Here is a 13,071-nt window from a genome sequence, read left to right on the forward strand (position 1 = left end):
TTAAGTTGCACCATTTATCAGCTGATTAACATGTAACTCCTACTTCAATAACTTTAAAATAAATTTTCACTGAGCGTGGAAGTTAAGTTGTTTTTTACCAAAGTAAAATGTGCATGAAAAGGTGTAAAGTTTGTGTACTATAAAAATAGAGTAAATATAATCCATTTGTTTTAACATTACGTCTACCTCTTCAGCCTTCGGTCTTTTTTTTTTTTCATTGTGGTTGACATTGTCATAAATCTTGCTGAAAACCTTTAAATTACATATGTTTAAACCTTTAAAGGTATGTAAGAAAAAAATACTATTTTTTTAACTTTTCAAACTAGGTTTAATCATATTTCACAACTTAAATGCAAACTTGATGGTTTAGTTTACTTTCTTTAATTTTATCTTATTTGTATGATTTATTTAAATTTAAATTCTAATCAGAATCAGGTCAAACCCAAGTTATTAATTTTATTCAAACTTCTCTGAGTGTTTTGAAAATTCTTTGTAGTTTTTGTTTGTTTTCACCCAAGTACTCAGCATTAAAGAATGTGTTTAATATTACAGTGCTCTATAACAGTAGTTTGTTTGGCTCAGTTATCTATGAAATGTGATGCACTTTAGCTATGAAGATATCTAAAGTCTCCCCTCCCGCACTGATTAGCTCTAGATTTAGGAACAATATCAGAAAACGGGTTTAACGATCCTTACGTCAAAGTTACTTTGATACCGGAAGTCGATACAAAAACCAGACAAACTGATATCCAGCGCAACTCTTCGGACCCAGTGTTCGACGCAACTTTCAAGTTCCCGGTATCGTATGACGACCTCCCAGGAAAGGTCCTCTTATTGCAAGTCTTCGACTACGACAGATTCTCGAGAAACGACGTCACCGGTGAGGTTCGGGTACAAATGTGTGATGTTGACATTACTTCTGAGGTAGAAGTTTGGAGTGAAATTTCTAAGACAGATAAGGTATGAAAAATGAACCTTAATTTCTGAAAGCATGAGTGATACATTTTTTTTTTCTTATAGGAAAATAAAAGGTTCGTAATTTGAAAATAGTTTTATTCAGAAATAAATTAAACATTGTTAAAGACTGGGATAATTTGAATTAAAAATATGTTAAATTTGTTTTTATATACATTACATAAGATATTTTACGTTGCAAATGGAAAGAGAATACTGTAACGTATATATAATGGCTTAAAGTATTCTTATTGTTTCATACTATATCCTTGTAATTTTAGTATAAATAACTCGGAAAATTTTGGTTTTTGATAAGGTTTACGTTAACGTTCCTTCTCGTGAATATTACCTCTTAAACAGTTTCAAAATGAGCTTTAGGAACGAAGAAACTACACATGTACCACAAAAAGAAAGTGAGGTTTTACAACAATACTCAGTTAAAATGCTTAAGAACATACTATGATTTTTTCATAATGTTCTAAATTTCATTTTAGAATACTCTCAGGAAAATGCAGAGATAGCCAGTTATTTCTCTTTGTGTTATTACATCGCTGTACTTATGGAATGTGACGATTTTTCAAGTAATGAAAATACAACCTCTTGTATTCAGAAAAGAACTTGCTTGGCAACCGAAACAAAATATTATAATTTTCAATAGGAAAGACCTTAAGTAACATGAATCCCGAATTAACAGTTATATGTTTTGAATCTTACTGCAAAGTCATCGAGGGACGTTTTAAATAGTCATAAATAGCTTAAAAGAAAAACTCCATGTTAATGACCAGTGAAAACGTAACTTTAAAATTATGGTTGACTCTTCGGTGTTGCATACTGACCTCTCCGTTTGAAAGTTAATTAGAATAGACATGTTAACAACATCATTAAACACTATGAAAACTCTTACTCTTCATTCTTGTTGGAAAATAATTAACATCAGTGTAATAATTACACTTACCATTCCGAGTTCTTATACATCACACTAATTTTAAAAAGTTAAAAAATCATTTCAAATATTTGGACCCTGATGCTGGTTTTAACCTACCTTCAGATTTTATACACAAGAATTTACGAATCCATAAATTTTCCAAAAGATGGCATTTCATCATGTGAAAGTTTATTGTTTCGTTATGATGTCCATGTTAAGTCTATCAACATAATGAACCAGTTTTTAATTTAAATACTCCATAATTTCTTAGTAATTAAAACAATGAAGTAAAATTTAACAGGCTTATGTTTGTTACGTACTTCAGATATTGTTGAAAGGCCAATAATAATGACTTGTAAAGTAATAAATTATATATATATATATATATCATGAAGTGTTGATGTCACATATACAGCAGAATACCCAGTTATTTTTATTGTTTTTAGGACGACACTCTGCCTTCAAAACACGTTAGATTTTGAGACTATATACGTGCTTTAAAGTCTGTGGACGCTTTACATACATGTTTACATGTTTTCTATTTACATGTTTATTACAGCAAGTATACTAAGATTTTCTACATTTATAACATGCATTGTTATCCTGCTTCTTTTGATCTTTTAAAGGAGTCACTAGACAGACCGGAAATCCTCATATCCCTCAGTTACTTGCCCTCTGCTGGTCGATTGACTGTGGTTGTCTTGAAAGCTTCAAATTTAACAGTTCCAAATTCAAAAGAACTACCAGGTAAGAACTTAGAAGGTGTAATACTTAACATAGCTATTTCCAGAGGCAGCTTTCTCTGGTCATTTCAAATCACGATTCTATTATTTTGCCATAGAAGGACTCGCTTTTATGAGTGACAGAATATTATGTGTTTTTGTTTATTTTTAAGTATGGCATTTGGTTTGTTTAATATTATAATGTGTTTAGACACTTTTTTCTTATAATTTCGTGTTTTTTGTATGTTTTTCTTTTTTCAGATCTGCTTGTTTATCATACATAGTTTTAATTATTTGTTTATCAATACTAATTAGTTAGTATTAATTGACTGATTTACTTTGACCAGACAGGACTGGTTTGAGGCTGTTTCTTTTCTCTCTCTTTCTTTTTGAATTTAGACACATACGTAAAAGTGACCCTCGTCTTTAAAAACAGGAAGACAAAAAAGAAGAAGACGGCGAAGAAAAGAAAGTCTAATAATCCTGTGTGGAACGAAGCTTTGAGTTTTGACATGCCAGAAGACGGCTTGAAACACTGTCATCTGGCTGTCAACGTTATGAACTGTCACCATAGCAACATGTCTCTGATTGGATCTTGTGTTATTGGAATGGATGAGCATGGCAGGGGTGCAACGCACTGGCAAGATATGTTTCATAATCCACGTAAGACTATAGCGATGTGGCATGGACTACACATATGACAACTTGACTGATGAAAACAGATTATTTATATCACATAACCTGCTGCGAATTCGAGATAAATTTGTTTATGGTAAAAAGTTATGTGTATATGCTGTAGAAAATGTGTTTAGAACCATGTATTGAATATACTAATAAGCAAATTGTATAACTCGCCAGTGGACTATATGTAGATACTGCTACTTTAGTGCCCTCTGCCGTCTGGAAATAGAAACGATTTTAATATGACTTTATTTGCAGTGTAACTTCATATTTTGCTTTCGATATTATATTAGTGGCTGAAATGAATAAATCTGTATTATGGAATCCTCTATTACACATGCATATATAATAAAAAATCTGTTGTGCGATCTGGCATAATTCTAAAACCAAAATGTATTAAATATTGATAATATGATATTAGTACTAGTTTTACATGAACGTACTAAACATCGCCACTGCTACGTTCATAGAGTTTTGTATTCTTCAAAAATTTATTCTTGATATTGTGCATCTTTTAATCACCAAACTCTCCTCCGCCCTCTATCGTCCAGTAGCTTTTTGAATTTCCTCTGAGCATTCGCTCAAACAGGGTTATTTTTCATGTTTTAAACCTTAACGTATCATATTACGCAAACATACTTTTTGTTTTCCACATCACTGGTACTTATTTTAAATAATAAAATGGTTATTGAACGTTCCCATGTTCACTTACAGATATAGACCATGAGTTTAGACACTGCTCTAGTCCATTCTAGTTTAACTTCTCATTGCCACCAGATATAATCTCTAATTAATCATTCTTGATATATTCTCCATTACAAAATAATTTATGTTTATTCATCTTGTCCAGAGACAAAATCGTTAATAACAAATGTATGTCAAAAGTAACACAAGGTTTATTTTTTCGGTAACGTATCGTTTATAAGTTTATTTTTTAATTTATATATGAAGATTTCTTCGTTCCATTCTTGAATTATTTAAATTGTGTAATAATGTATTATTGAATTTTATTTATTCTATTATATTGTATTAATGAATTTTATATGGCTTATTTTTATGCATGAAAATTCCGTTTTCGAATTTATTTTTCATATTTTATTCTGTTCTTGGATTATATTCAATACATTTTCCCATATCAAAAACACATTATCTGTATGTACTAGGACCATATGATGTACAGTTGAAATTCTTCATCCAAAGTGAACACTTATTTAAACCAATTGGTGGTGTATTTTGTGTTTACTCCAAGTTCAAAGTTTTAGTAACTTTGATTCCAAATAAGTATTTTACAATGCCAAAATTTGTCTGGTATTCAAATGAGTAGATATAAAATATATCAATAGGATACGTAGTATATGTGGTTGCTCATAGATAGTAGTCTATTAAAGCTAAGATAGCACCTCTGAATAAATTACTTGTCATTGTCCCATTTATGTGACGAACTGGATTTGCTAAAAATGCATAATAGATAAATATATATATATGTGTGTGTGTATGTACGTGTATAAACATTTGTAAATCATACTTTTGACTCTTTAACAACATTTAAGTGTCTATAAATTAATGTTTAATTCGATTGTATTAATAAGTTAGTTAATAGATGATTAGAATTTAAATTTTGGTTTTAGGGAAACGTGAATTAATGGATTACTTACTTAAAAATGAACGACACTGCTCCTTTGAAACTGTGATATTAATTTTCGTTATTCCTTGACTATTTTAAAAATTAAAAATAATTATCCATGGTTTAAAATTATTCATTATTAATTTATCCTATTATTGTTTATTGTAATAATCGTATTGTACGCCTGGTTGGAGAGTACGTTTTGTCCATTATATCTATATAATAATAATAATACACTCATACGTGAGTTTGTTATGGAAATGCACGCGCATGCGTATGTAGAGAAAAGTGCGCGCGCATTATTATTACAGACAAAACTAAGTATTGCTGTAATAAACTACCTGAGACCCGCAAGATATTTGCACTCAGATTAGAGTCTTTATTGCAACGGAATTTCTTTACATGCAGGATTGCTAGAATAATACAAAATAATTCTAATCGCACACATCGAAATCTTGTCATACTATAATTCTGCTGTTGGTATGTCTTATAAGCATGCGCAGTAAGAATTTTGCTCACAAAAACAGTGCAAGTGCCTGTCTTTACCACGAAATTTAAGTTTCAGTTTCCTGTGCCAGAGACATGGAAGGTTCAACCAACAAGTCATTACAACTGCTGTATGAAAGAAGGAATAACAAAACAAAAAGGTGGTTGTAAATATTATTTATTAACCATTTAGTAAAGTACCATTAAAACTTGAAATTTTCAAAAAGGTCTGACTTTAGGTCCTACATAACTTACGTATAGATAGTATTAAGCACAGTACAGTTTAGTCCTAACTAAACTCATGCAAAGAAACTTGCACGGAACTATGTAAATTTATCTCATTATTGAACTTAGGCCTAAAATTAATTAAGACCCCGATTACATTTAGTTTGTGTTTATTCTTCAACTCTTGTATTTAAAGAAACGTTATTGAAATGAAGGTACTGATCTGACAGCTTACGTTTTTTCGGGTCTCTACTAAGAAATATATTTTCCATGTAGCTTTGTGTGTGTACTGTTATTATAATTGCCAAATTTTGGAAACTTGTAATTACAGTGTATTGTATTGCGTCGTTGGAATATTAAGATGTATTGTTTCAGTGTTTTGTACCTGAATTTTACCGTAGATATCCTTATATTTGAAGACACTACGTTACAGATGACTTAAATAATAACAAGTAAAATTATTAATTACAGTGTAACATAACTGAGATCAATATTCCTTCATCTTCCTTATTGGATGTTAAGAGATCAATAGGATGTTTGTAGGCAAGATGGTGTAGTGATGTGGAAACTTCTCAAACGTTACATCTTGTCATTAATCAGGAATGGTGTAAGTTGTAGGGGGTGACTGTATGTGAATATTCCTTGTATGAGTTAATTTGACGATAAGAAGCAATGAATTAATCGAACGTTATACGTATAATAACAATTCCTCCACTTTTAAAGGAATCATCTAATCCCTTGCGTTACCATTTGCTACAACAGTGGAAACTGCTGCACAAGGCTACACCACCTTTAATTTTTACTATTTCAAGAAATTGCGTGACATTATGATAGTTGGATCATAAGATCTACTAACTATACGATAGTTACAACTGAAGTGTAACAACTGTGATTTTAAATGGTTCTTGAAATCGTGGAAGAGATTCTGTATGTGCGTATCAGAATATTTTCAGTAACTGCAGGCCCCCCCCCGCTAATAAAACGGTAAGTCTACGGATTTACAACGCTAAAATTAGGGGTTCGATTTCCCTTGGTGGACTCAGCAGATAGCCCGATGTGGCTTTGCTATAAGAAAACACACACACTCTTCAAAGTTATTTGGTCTTATTGTAACTAAATAAACAAGGGTTTGATGTTTTGCCCCCCTCTAGTACAGCGGTATGTCTCCGGATTTACAACGCTAAATCAGGGGTTCGATTCCCCTCGGTGGGCTGAGCAGATAGCCCGATGTGGCTTTGCTATAAATAAAAACACAAACACAGTAACTGCAGATTATTCACTGCTTTTCCTATTATCGACATTCCCAGTTGACGTTTAGTTTCATATAACTATTTAGATATACTAATTACGTGTTTTGCACTTAATTGCTAATAAGCAAATAAGAGTTGAATGTAAGAAGTATTTTCTTTCTTACAACTAATAGGAACAATAACAATATGTTCATATAGTAATGTGTAGTTGAACTTTGCTATTATTATAAGGGAAAGTTCTTGTTTGTTTGTTTTTTCGCAGGATAAATAATGAAAACGCATCACATTTTATATCAAATATTAAAAACACTTAATAAAGTAAAATGAAAAACAAAAACTAGTGATGAAATACCTAAACACAAGTTTCAATTTCGAGCAAAAGTCAAAAACCTTAACATTTCATTGGTTTTAAAATCAAACCTCTTAATAAAATATTTCTCAAACAAGTCTTCTTTGAGACCAAAGTTTTTATTAGAAAGCACTTGTAGCACGATCCTTACGAAGAATAAAACCGTCATAATTGATGTGTGATTTGAAACATGCATAATCTATCAATGATGTTTAATTATACCGCTCTTGTGCGTAAAGCACGTAAAGACTTCTATTTTGTTAGTTGGAAATGATTTAGCAGCTTAAATATTATTTTAATTGACATTTTATTACAATAGAAGTTTCTTAATGTGACATTTTAGAACTGTCAATGATATTAAAAGGTTACTGTCACTTTGTGTTAATGATTTCTTGATTTAAAATTTTTCTTTGATAAAAATAAGGTTTTATTATATAAATTATATCATAAAATAAAACTGATAGAAATGTTGTTTTATAATTTTCAATGAAAACATGAGTTTCTTATTTTTTTTTATAAAAGCTTCAACAATTGATATAAATATCTCATTTTAAAAAAATAAATTATAAACGGTCTTTTTTTTAAAAGCCGAAACTATAAAATAGGTTTAGCGTTATATTAGTAACTCTCAGAGTTAGTCTTTTAAGCATCCGAACAATTGTTTTTTTAATTATATATAGCCGAAACGATTGAGATATAATAATTAATATTCGTGTTCAAAAGAACAGTTGAGACTATGTGTTGTAGCCTAAAAGCTACAAGTAACTTTAAAATATATGTTTAACAAACTAATCTATCCAGTTTAAAAATAGTAAGCATGCTTATCGAAACCAGGCAACCTGTAAACGTTTATCTTGCGAAACGAATCTAACCAATCTATAAACAGTAAGCATACAACCTAGTTTGTAAACAGTAAGCGTACTAAACTAATCAAACCAGCTTGTAAACATGCTATCCAAATCTTCAAGGAATAAACATATTAAACCAATTGAAAAGTAATTAACACACTAAATGAAAACAACGAGTCTAAAAATAGTAAACATAGTAAAAGTTCTTGCCCAGTCGTAAAGAGGTAAATAAACATAATTAAATATCTTTAACTTAGCCAACAAACCTCACAGTAGTTAGATCAAATCTGGTCAGTAGTATAGTGATAAGGAACGTAGACGAATCTAGCCAGTTTCACCAGGTAAGCTTATCTTTGGAAACTGCATATAAATAATGGAAACTATAATAAAAGCACTACTCTATAATAAAAAGTCTTAAAAGAAATAAAATATGCTTAAGAAATAACAAATTGACATATTTTATAATTTCTAACAAAATATACGTGAAAAAATGACGTAACATTTAGTACAATTTGTTTCTCGTAATTCTAAGAACTGTGTGTTACATGTTCGTTTTGCTCTGTAGTGTGAGAGTGAATTTCTACAGCGATTGAAAAGCAATTAATAACATTCAAAGCCTGGTAACAGGATTGTAAACAAAATCTTATGTATCAATACTTTAAAAAAAATTTGGAACTAAGTTAAGCCACGCTACTAAAAAAAGATTATTTTATAAACTGCAAGTTTTGTGTTTATTGGGTCTTTCTCGCGGAAATGGAATGATTTGTGTGTAATTTCATTATATTGGTTAGATATGTTTTAAAACCCATTACTTACATACACTGGTGTAATGTGGTTTGTAGAACTTGTTTAGAAATACTTTATCATATACTTTTACTGTCAATTTTTTTTTATCAAAGTATCTATGATGTATGCAATGTTTATTTCTGAAGTCAACACACACGTACATATATACCCCTATGGTGTTATAGAAAATATACACAAGTTTATATGAAATAATTTATTGTTTTAGTGTAATTATACCTATATAATTATTCCCACACTAATTCACAGAAACGAAGGACTGTATAACAATGTGCAATAATGATTGCGGGTACGATTATATTGACGTTTCTGGACACTATTGTGATTACTAGGCTAAATAAGTCGCTTTAATGGCTGTCTCAACCTGTAAAGTACGCCCTGATGTGTGCAGTATCAGATATTTTCTAGTAGCAAGCTTCTTCCTATTAACGTAACTTTTCTGACTGATATCATTTTGAATAATTGAGTAGGTGCTCGAACACCCGGATGTAGCATGATTGTAATATAGCCAGCTCGTTCGCCGCAACCTGATACATTCAATGAATTTTTATGTGTACATGTTTGTGTGAATTATAGATATTGTACTGGTATACAAGCTTCCAGGCTGCAATTTGCTGAACTGTACGTATGAAACTTGTACAAAGTGTACAATATTTTAAAGTTAATTTTAAAACAAAGATAACAAAGGGAAAGAACTCGCGTGATTTTTATGTGTGTGTGAATACTTAAAAAGAAAACTCAGTAAAAAAATTCGGTTGAAGTTTTCCGGTAAAAATAGTCATGATACCACACGATAAAATGTGTCGACTTTTATACACAACCAAGTATTCCAAAGGAAAGAAATTAGACTTGTTTCATTCCACTCCGAATGTGCTTGTTCGTCAGCAACTGAATAAACCTTACAATGTGAAGAATTATAATTGTATACAAACATTATAGATGTTAATGGTTGGAATTTCTTTTTCTGTATATTTAATTATACAGCAATATGTAATAAAGCATTTAATGTCGTATCCAATTGATGTGGTTTGGTTATTTGTGTTTTTGATGCACATCCAAAGTAAAGTTTAAATACTCAATTAATTTTATCCACATAATACTAAACTTCTTGACGTCGTATAGATTAGTCATAGTATTTTAAATATTTAAACCTCACGCGAGAGCTATCTGTTCTAGCCGTCCGACTGGTTAAGGGGAAAGCAGGTAATCGACACAACCCACTCCCTGGGCTACTTACTCTTTTACCAACAAATAATGGAATTGGCTGTTACATTATATTGCTTCCACAGCTGAAGGGATGATCATGTTTGGTGGGGCGGGGATTGAACCAATGACCCTAAAATAGCGAGTCGAATGCCATAAACACTAGCCCTACATCCACTAGTCGCCGCAATCCTCTTTAGACAGTTTCGTTTGAATTTCGCATAAAGCTACTCTAGGGCTATCTGCGCTAGCCGTCCCTAATTTAGCAGTGTAAGACTAGAGGGAAGGCAGCTAGTCATCACCACCCACAGCCAACGAATAGTGGGATTGACCGTCACATTATAATGCCCCCACGGGTGAAAGGACGAGCACCTTTTGTGCGACTGTGATTTGAACCCACGACCCTCAGAGTACGAGTCGAACGCCTTAACCCGCCGGGCCTCTTTACACAGTTACAGTGCATATGGTGTTCATATGGTTAGTTAGGCTTATTTTACCTTATTGGTGACGTAGTAAATGTGAGACTCATTTCTGAGATCATCCTGCCTAAGAAATGGAGTTTTTAACGATCCTAACATTTAACATGAAATAATAAGTAGCATGCAAATACAATTCCAGACACTTATTGCTATAAGTAAGTTATGTATGCAAATATGACGAAAACCTTTTAATGAAATATATATCTCAAATTTAAAATGCTTTAATTCGAGTATTTCAAATTACTTAAAAACTCCTATAATAAGCTCCATGTAATAACTAAGTTGAAGCATTTCAACTTGAAGTTGTATTTGAAAAAAAAATGTCTCGGTCGCAAACAGAATTAAAGAAAATGTGATTTCCAAAATTAAAACTGTATTTTTAGGAGAGAAACAGCGTCCAGTTATTTAACTTTGATACCGATATTTTTAATTACAAATATTTATTCTATCTATATCTTTTGAAATTTAAATGACAACTGATGAAATAGTAAAACTTGTAGATGTGATTTTATGTATAAAATAAAATAGTCAAATATCAATAATTTTAAATATTTAGTTTATGCACAATAATTATGTTCTAATGATAGATTACCAAAGGTGGCTTCAGAAGTGAGCGATCAGTATTATTTTTAACAATATAATTTTTGCTGATGCTATTACTTACAACTGACCATAGAAGTCAGTAACTACATGACAATCAATACGACGCGCCATGTAACCAACGCCCTTATATAAATAAGTGCTTTTGTTCTTTATTGTGCATTATCGTTACTGATATAATTCGATTTCTGTTATCTCTGGAATGTGTAAAATAAAACCGTTTAAAACTCCGCTTATTGTAATATTGTTAATTAAAGCAAATATTTTCAAGTATAAGACACAGATCTACGTACAGTCAATGCATTAACTCACAATGATTATTGTTGAGTCAAAGCCTAGAAAATCACATTAATTGTAACTAATACAGAAATACCATCAAAAGCCGAAATATTCAAATCGCACACTTTAAAATAAGATTGAGAAAATACCATCTGATTTAGGAAAGTTTATGTTTCTTAGGCTTAGGCAACTTTGTGTTGTAGTACAGAATAATTACTTTTTGTACCTCACGCTTTCATACAGTTCATTGAACACTGACTCATAAAGAAAGTGATATATTAGAGAAATGAGATTTTCTTTGTTGGCAGTTTGAATATTTTCTGCTACTGGATAGTTCCAAGAAATAAAAAACTAATAATAGTAATTCGACATTATATAAATGAACTTAAGTATAACATAACAGCTAGACGAGAATATAACTCGAAACGAGTAAAAGCAGCAAAGCGGGAAATTATAAAACGTACCTCAAAGTAAAACCAATTATAATTTAACTATCACTAAAGTGGTAAACCTGAAGCATTGTTCAAAGTTTTCAATAATTTTCTGATTGTGAGCGAATCAATAAAAGTTGGCACCGTTGTACGTGTCGTATAAAAAGCAATGTATCCAAAAAGTGTTCGCATGATGTTACGTCAAACATCATGTTCGCCCCCCCCCGCTAGTACAGCGGTAAGTCTACGGATTTACAACGCTAAAATTTGGGGTTCGATTCCCCTTGGTGGACTCAGCAGATAGCCCGATGTGGCTTTGCTATAAGAAAACACACACACTCTTCAAAGTTATTTGGTCTTATTGTAACTGAATAAACAAGCGTTTGATGTTTTTAATGTGTTGTTTTAAAAACGTATAACAGTTATAGCTTGTTTTATTTCCCTTCCTCAAAATCGAGCATGAAGTCAGATTGTCAACTTGTTTTGTTTGTTTGTTTTTTAATTTTGTGCAAAGCTACTCAAGGGCTATCTACGCTAGCCGTCCCTAATTTAGCAGTGTAAGACTAGAGGGAAGGCAGCTAGTCATCACCACCCACTGCCAACTTTTGGGCTACTCTTTTGCCAACAAATGGTGGGCTTATCATCACATACGAAAGGTGATGATAATGTTTGGTGTGATGGGGATTCGAACCCGCAACCCTTGGATTACGAGTCGAACGCCTTAACCAACCTGGCCATACCGGGCTTGTCAACTTGTACCGAAAGTCACAGAGTTTTACACACGACTGCGCACTTTTAGTTCTATGGTAATTTAAAGTGAAATCGTCATTTAACTCAATCGATTTTTGAACGAGAAATATGAATGTAAAATATGTACTTTATACTCGTACATGGACTAAATTCCAAAAATAAATGACACAAGCGTTCTCCAGTGACACAGCTACTAGTCTGTAGACTTCTAACACTTTTTAATATCTGTGGTAGGAACAACATAGATAGCTCATTGTATAACTTTGTGCTTAACTGCAAACAAGAAAAACGGGTGAGGTGTGGAGTTTCACCTTGTATTTAGATATGCACTGATACTAAATGTAATGTGTGTTAATGTCACATGTTAGGAAAATGACCCAGTGCTACGTATCACATTTTTGTCTAATGTCATTAGTGTTTTATTACCTATAGCTCTGTGAGAATCCTCATTTTAGAAATTT

At 31.7% G+C, this 13,071-nt stretch overlaps 2 protein-coding genes across 3 annotated transcripts in view; both read left to right on the top strand.

Moving 5' to 3' along the window:
- Positions 1-4,176, top strand: part of LOC143250470 (synaptotagmin-5-like) — a 43,266-nt gene extending 39,090 nt beyond the window's left edge. Inside the window, exons 4-6 of one of the 2 annotated variants that reach the window (XM_076501062.1) lie at positions 650-960; positions 2,506-2,626; positions 3,001-4,176. In XM_076501062.1, coding sequence (XP_076357177.1) covers positions 650-960; positions 2,506-2,626; positions 3,001-3,302 — 734 coding nt within the window. In that variant the 3' untranslated portion in view covers positions 3,303-4,176. The remainder of the gene's footprint in view (positions 1-649; positions 961-2,505; positions 2,627-3,000) is intronic. The other variant, XM_076501069.1, reaches the window with a different exon arrangement.
- A 926-nt stretch (positions 4,177-5,102) lies between these two features.
- The window catches only part of LOC143250483 (synaptotagmin-12-like), a 61,814-nt gene continuing 53,845 nt past the window's right edge, over positions 5,103-13,071 (top strand). The window contains exon 1 of the mRNA XM_076501099.1: positions 5,103-5,553. The gene's annotated coding sequence lies outside the window, so the exon portion shown is untranslated. The remainder of the gene's footprint in view (positions 5,554-13,071) is intronic.

This window comes from Tachypleus tridentatus, chromosome 1, assembly GCF_004210375.1.
Source record: "Tachypleus tridentatus isolate NWPU-2018 chromosome 1, ASM421037v1, whole genome shotgun sequence".
Lineage (NCBI taxonomy): Eukaryota > Metazoa > Arthropoda > Merostomata > Xiphosura > Limulidae > Tachypleus > Tachypleus tridentatus.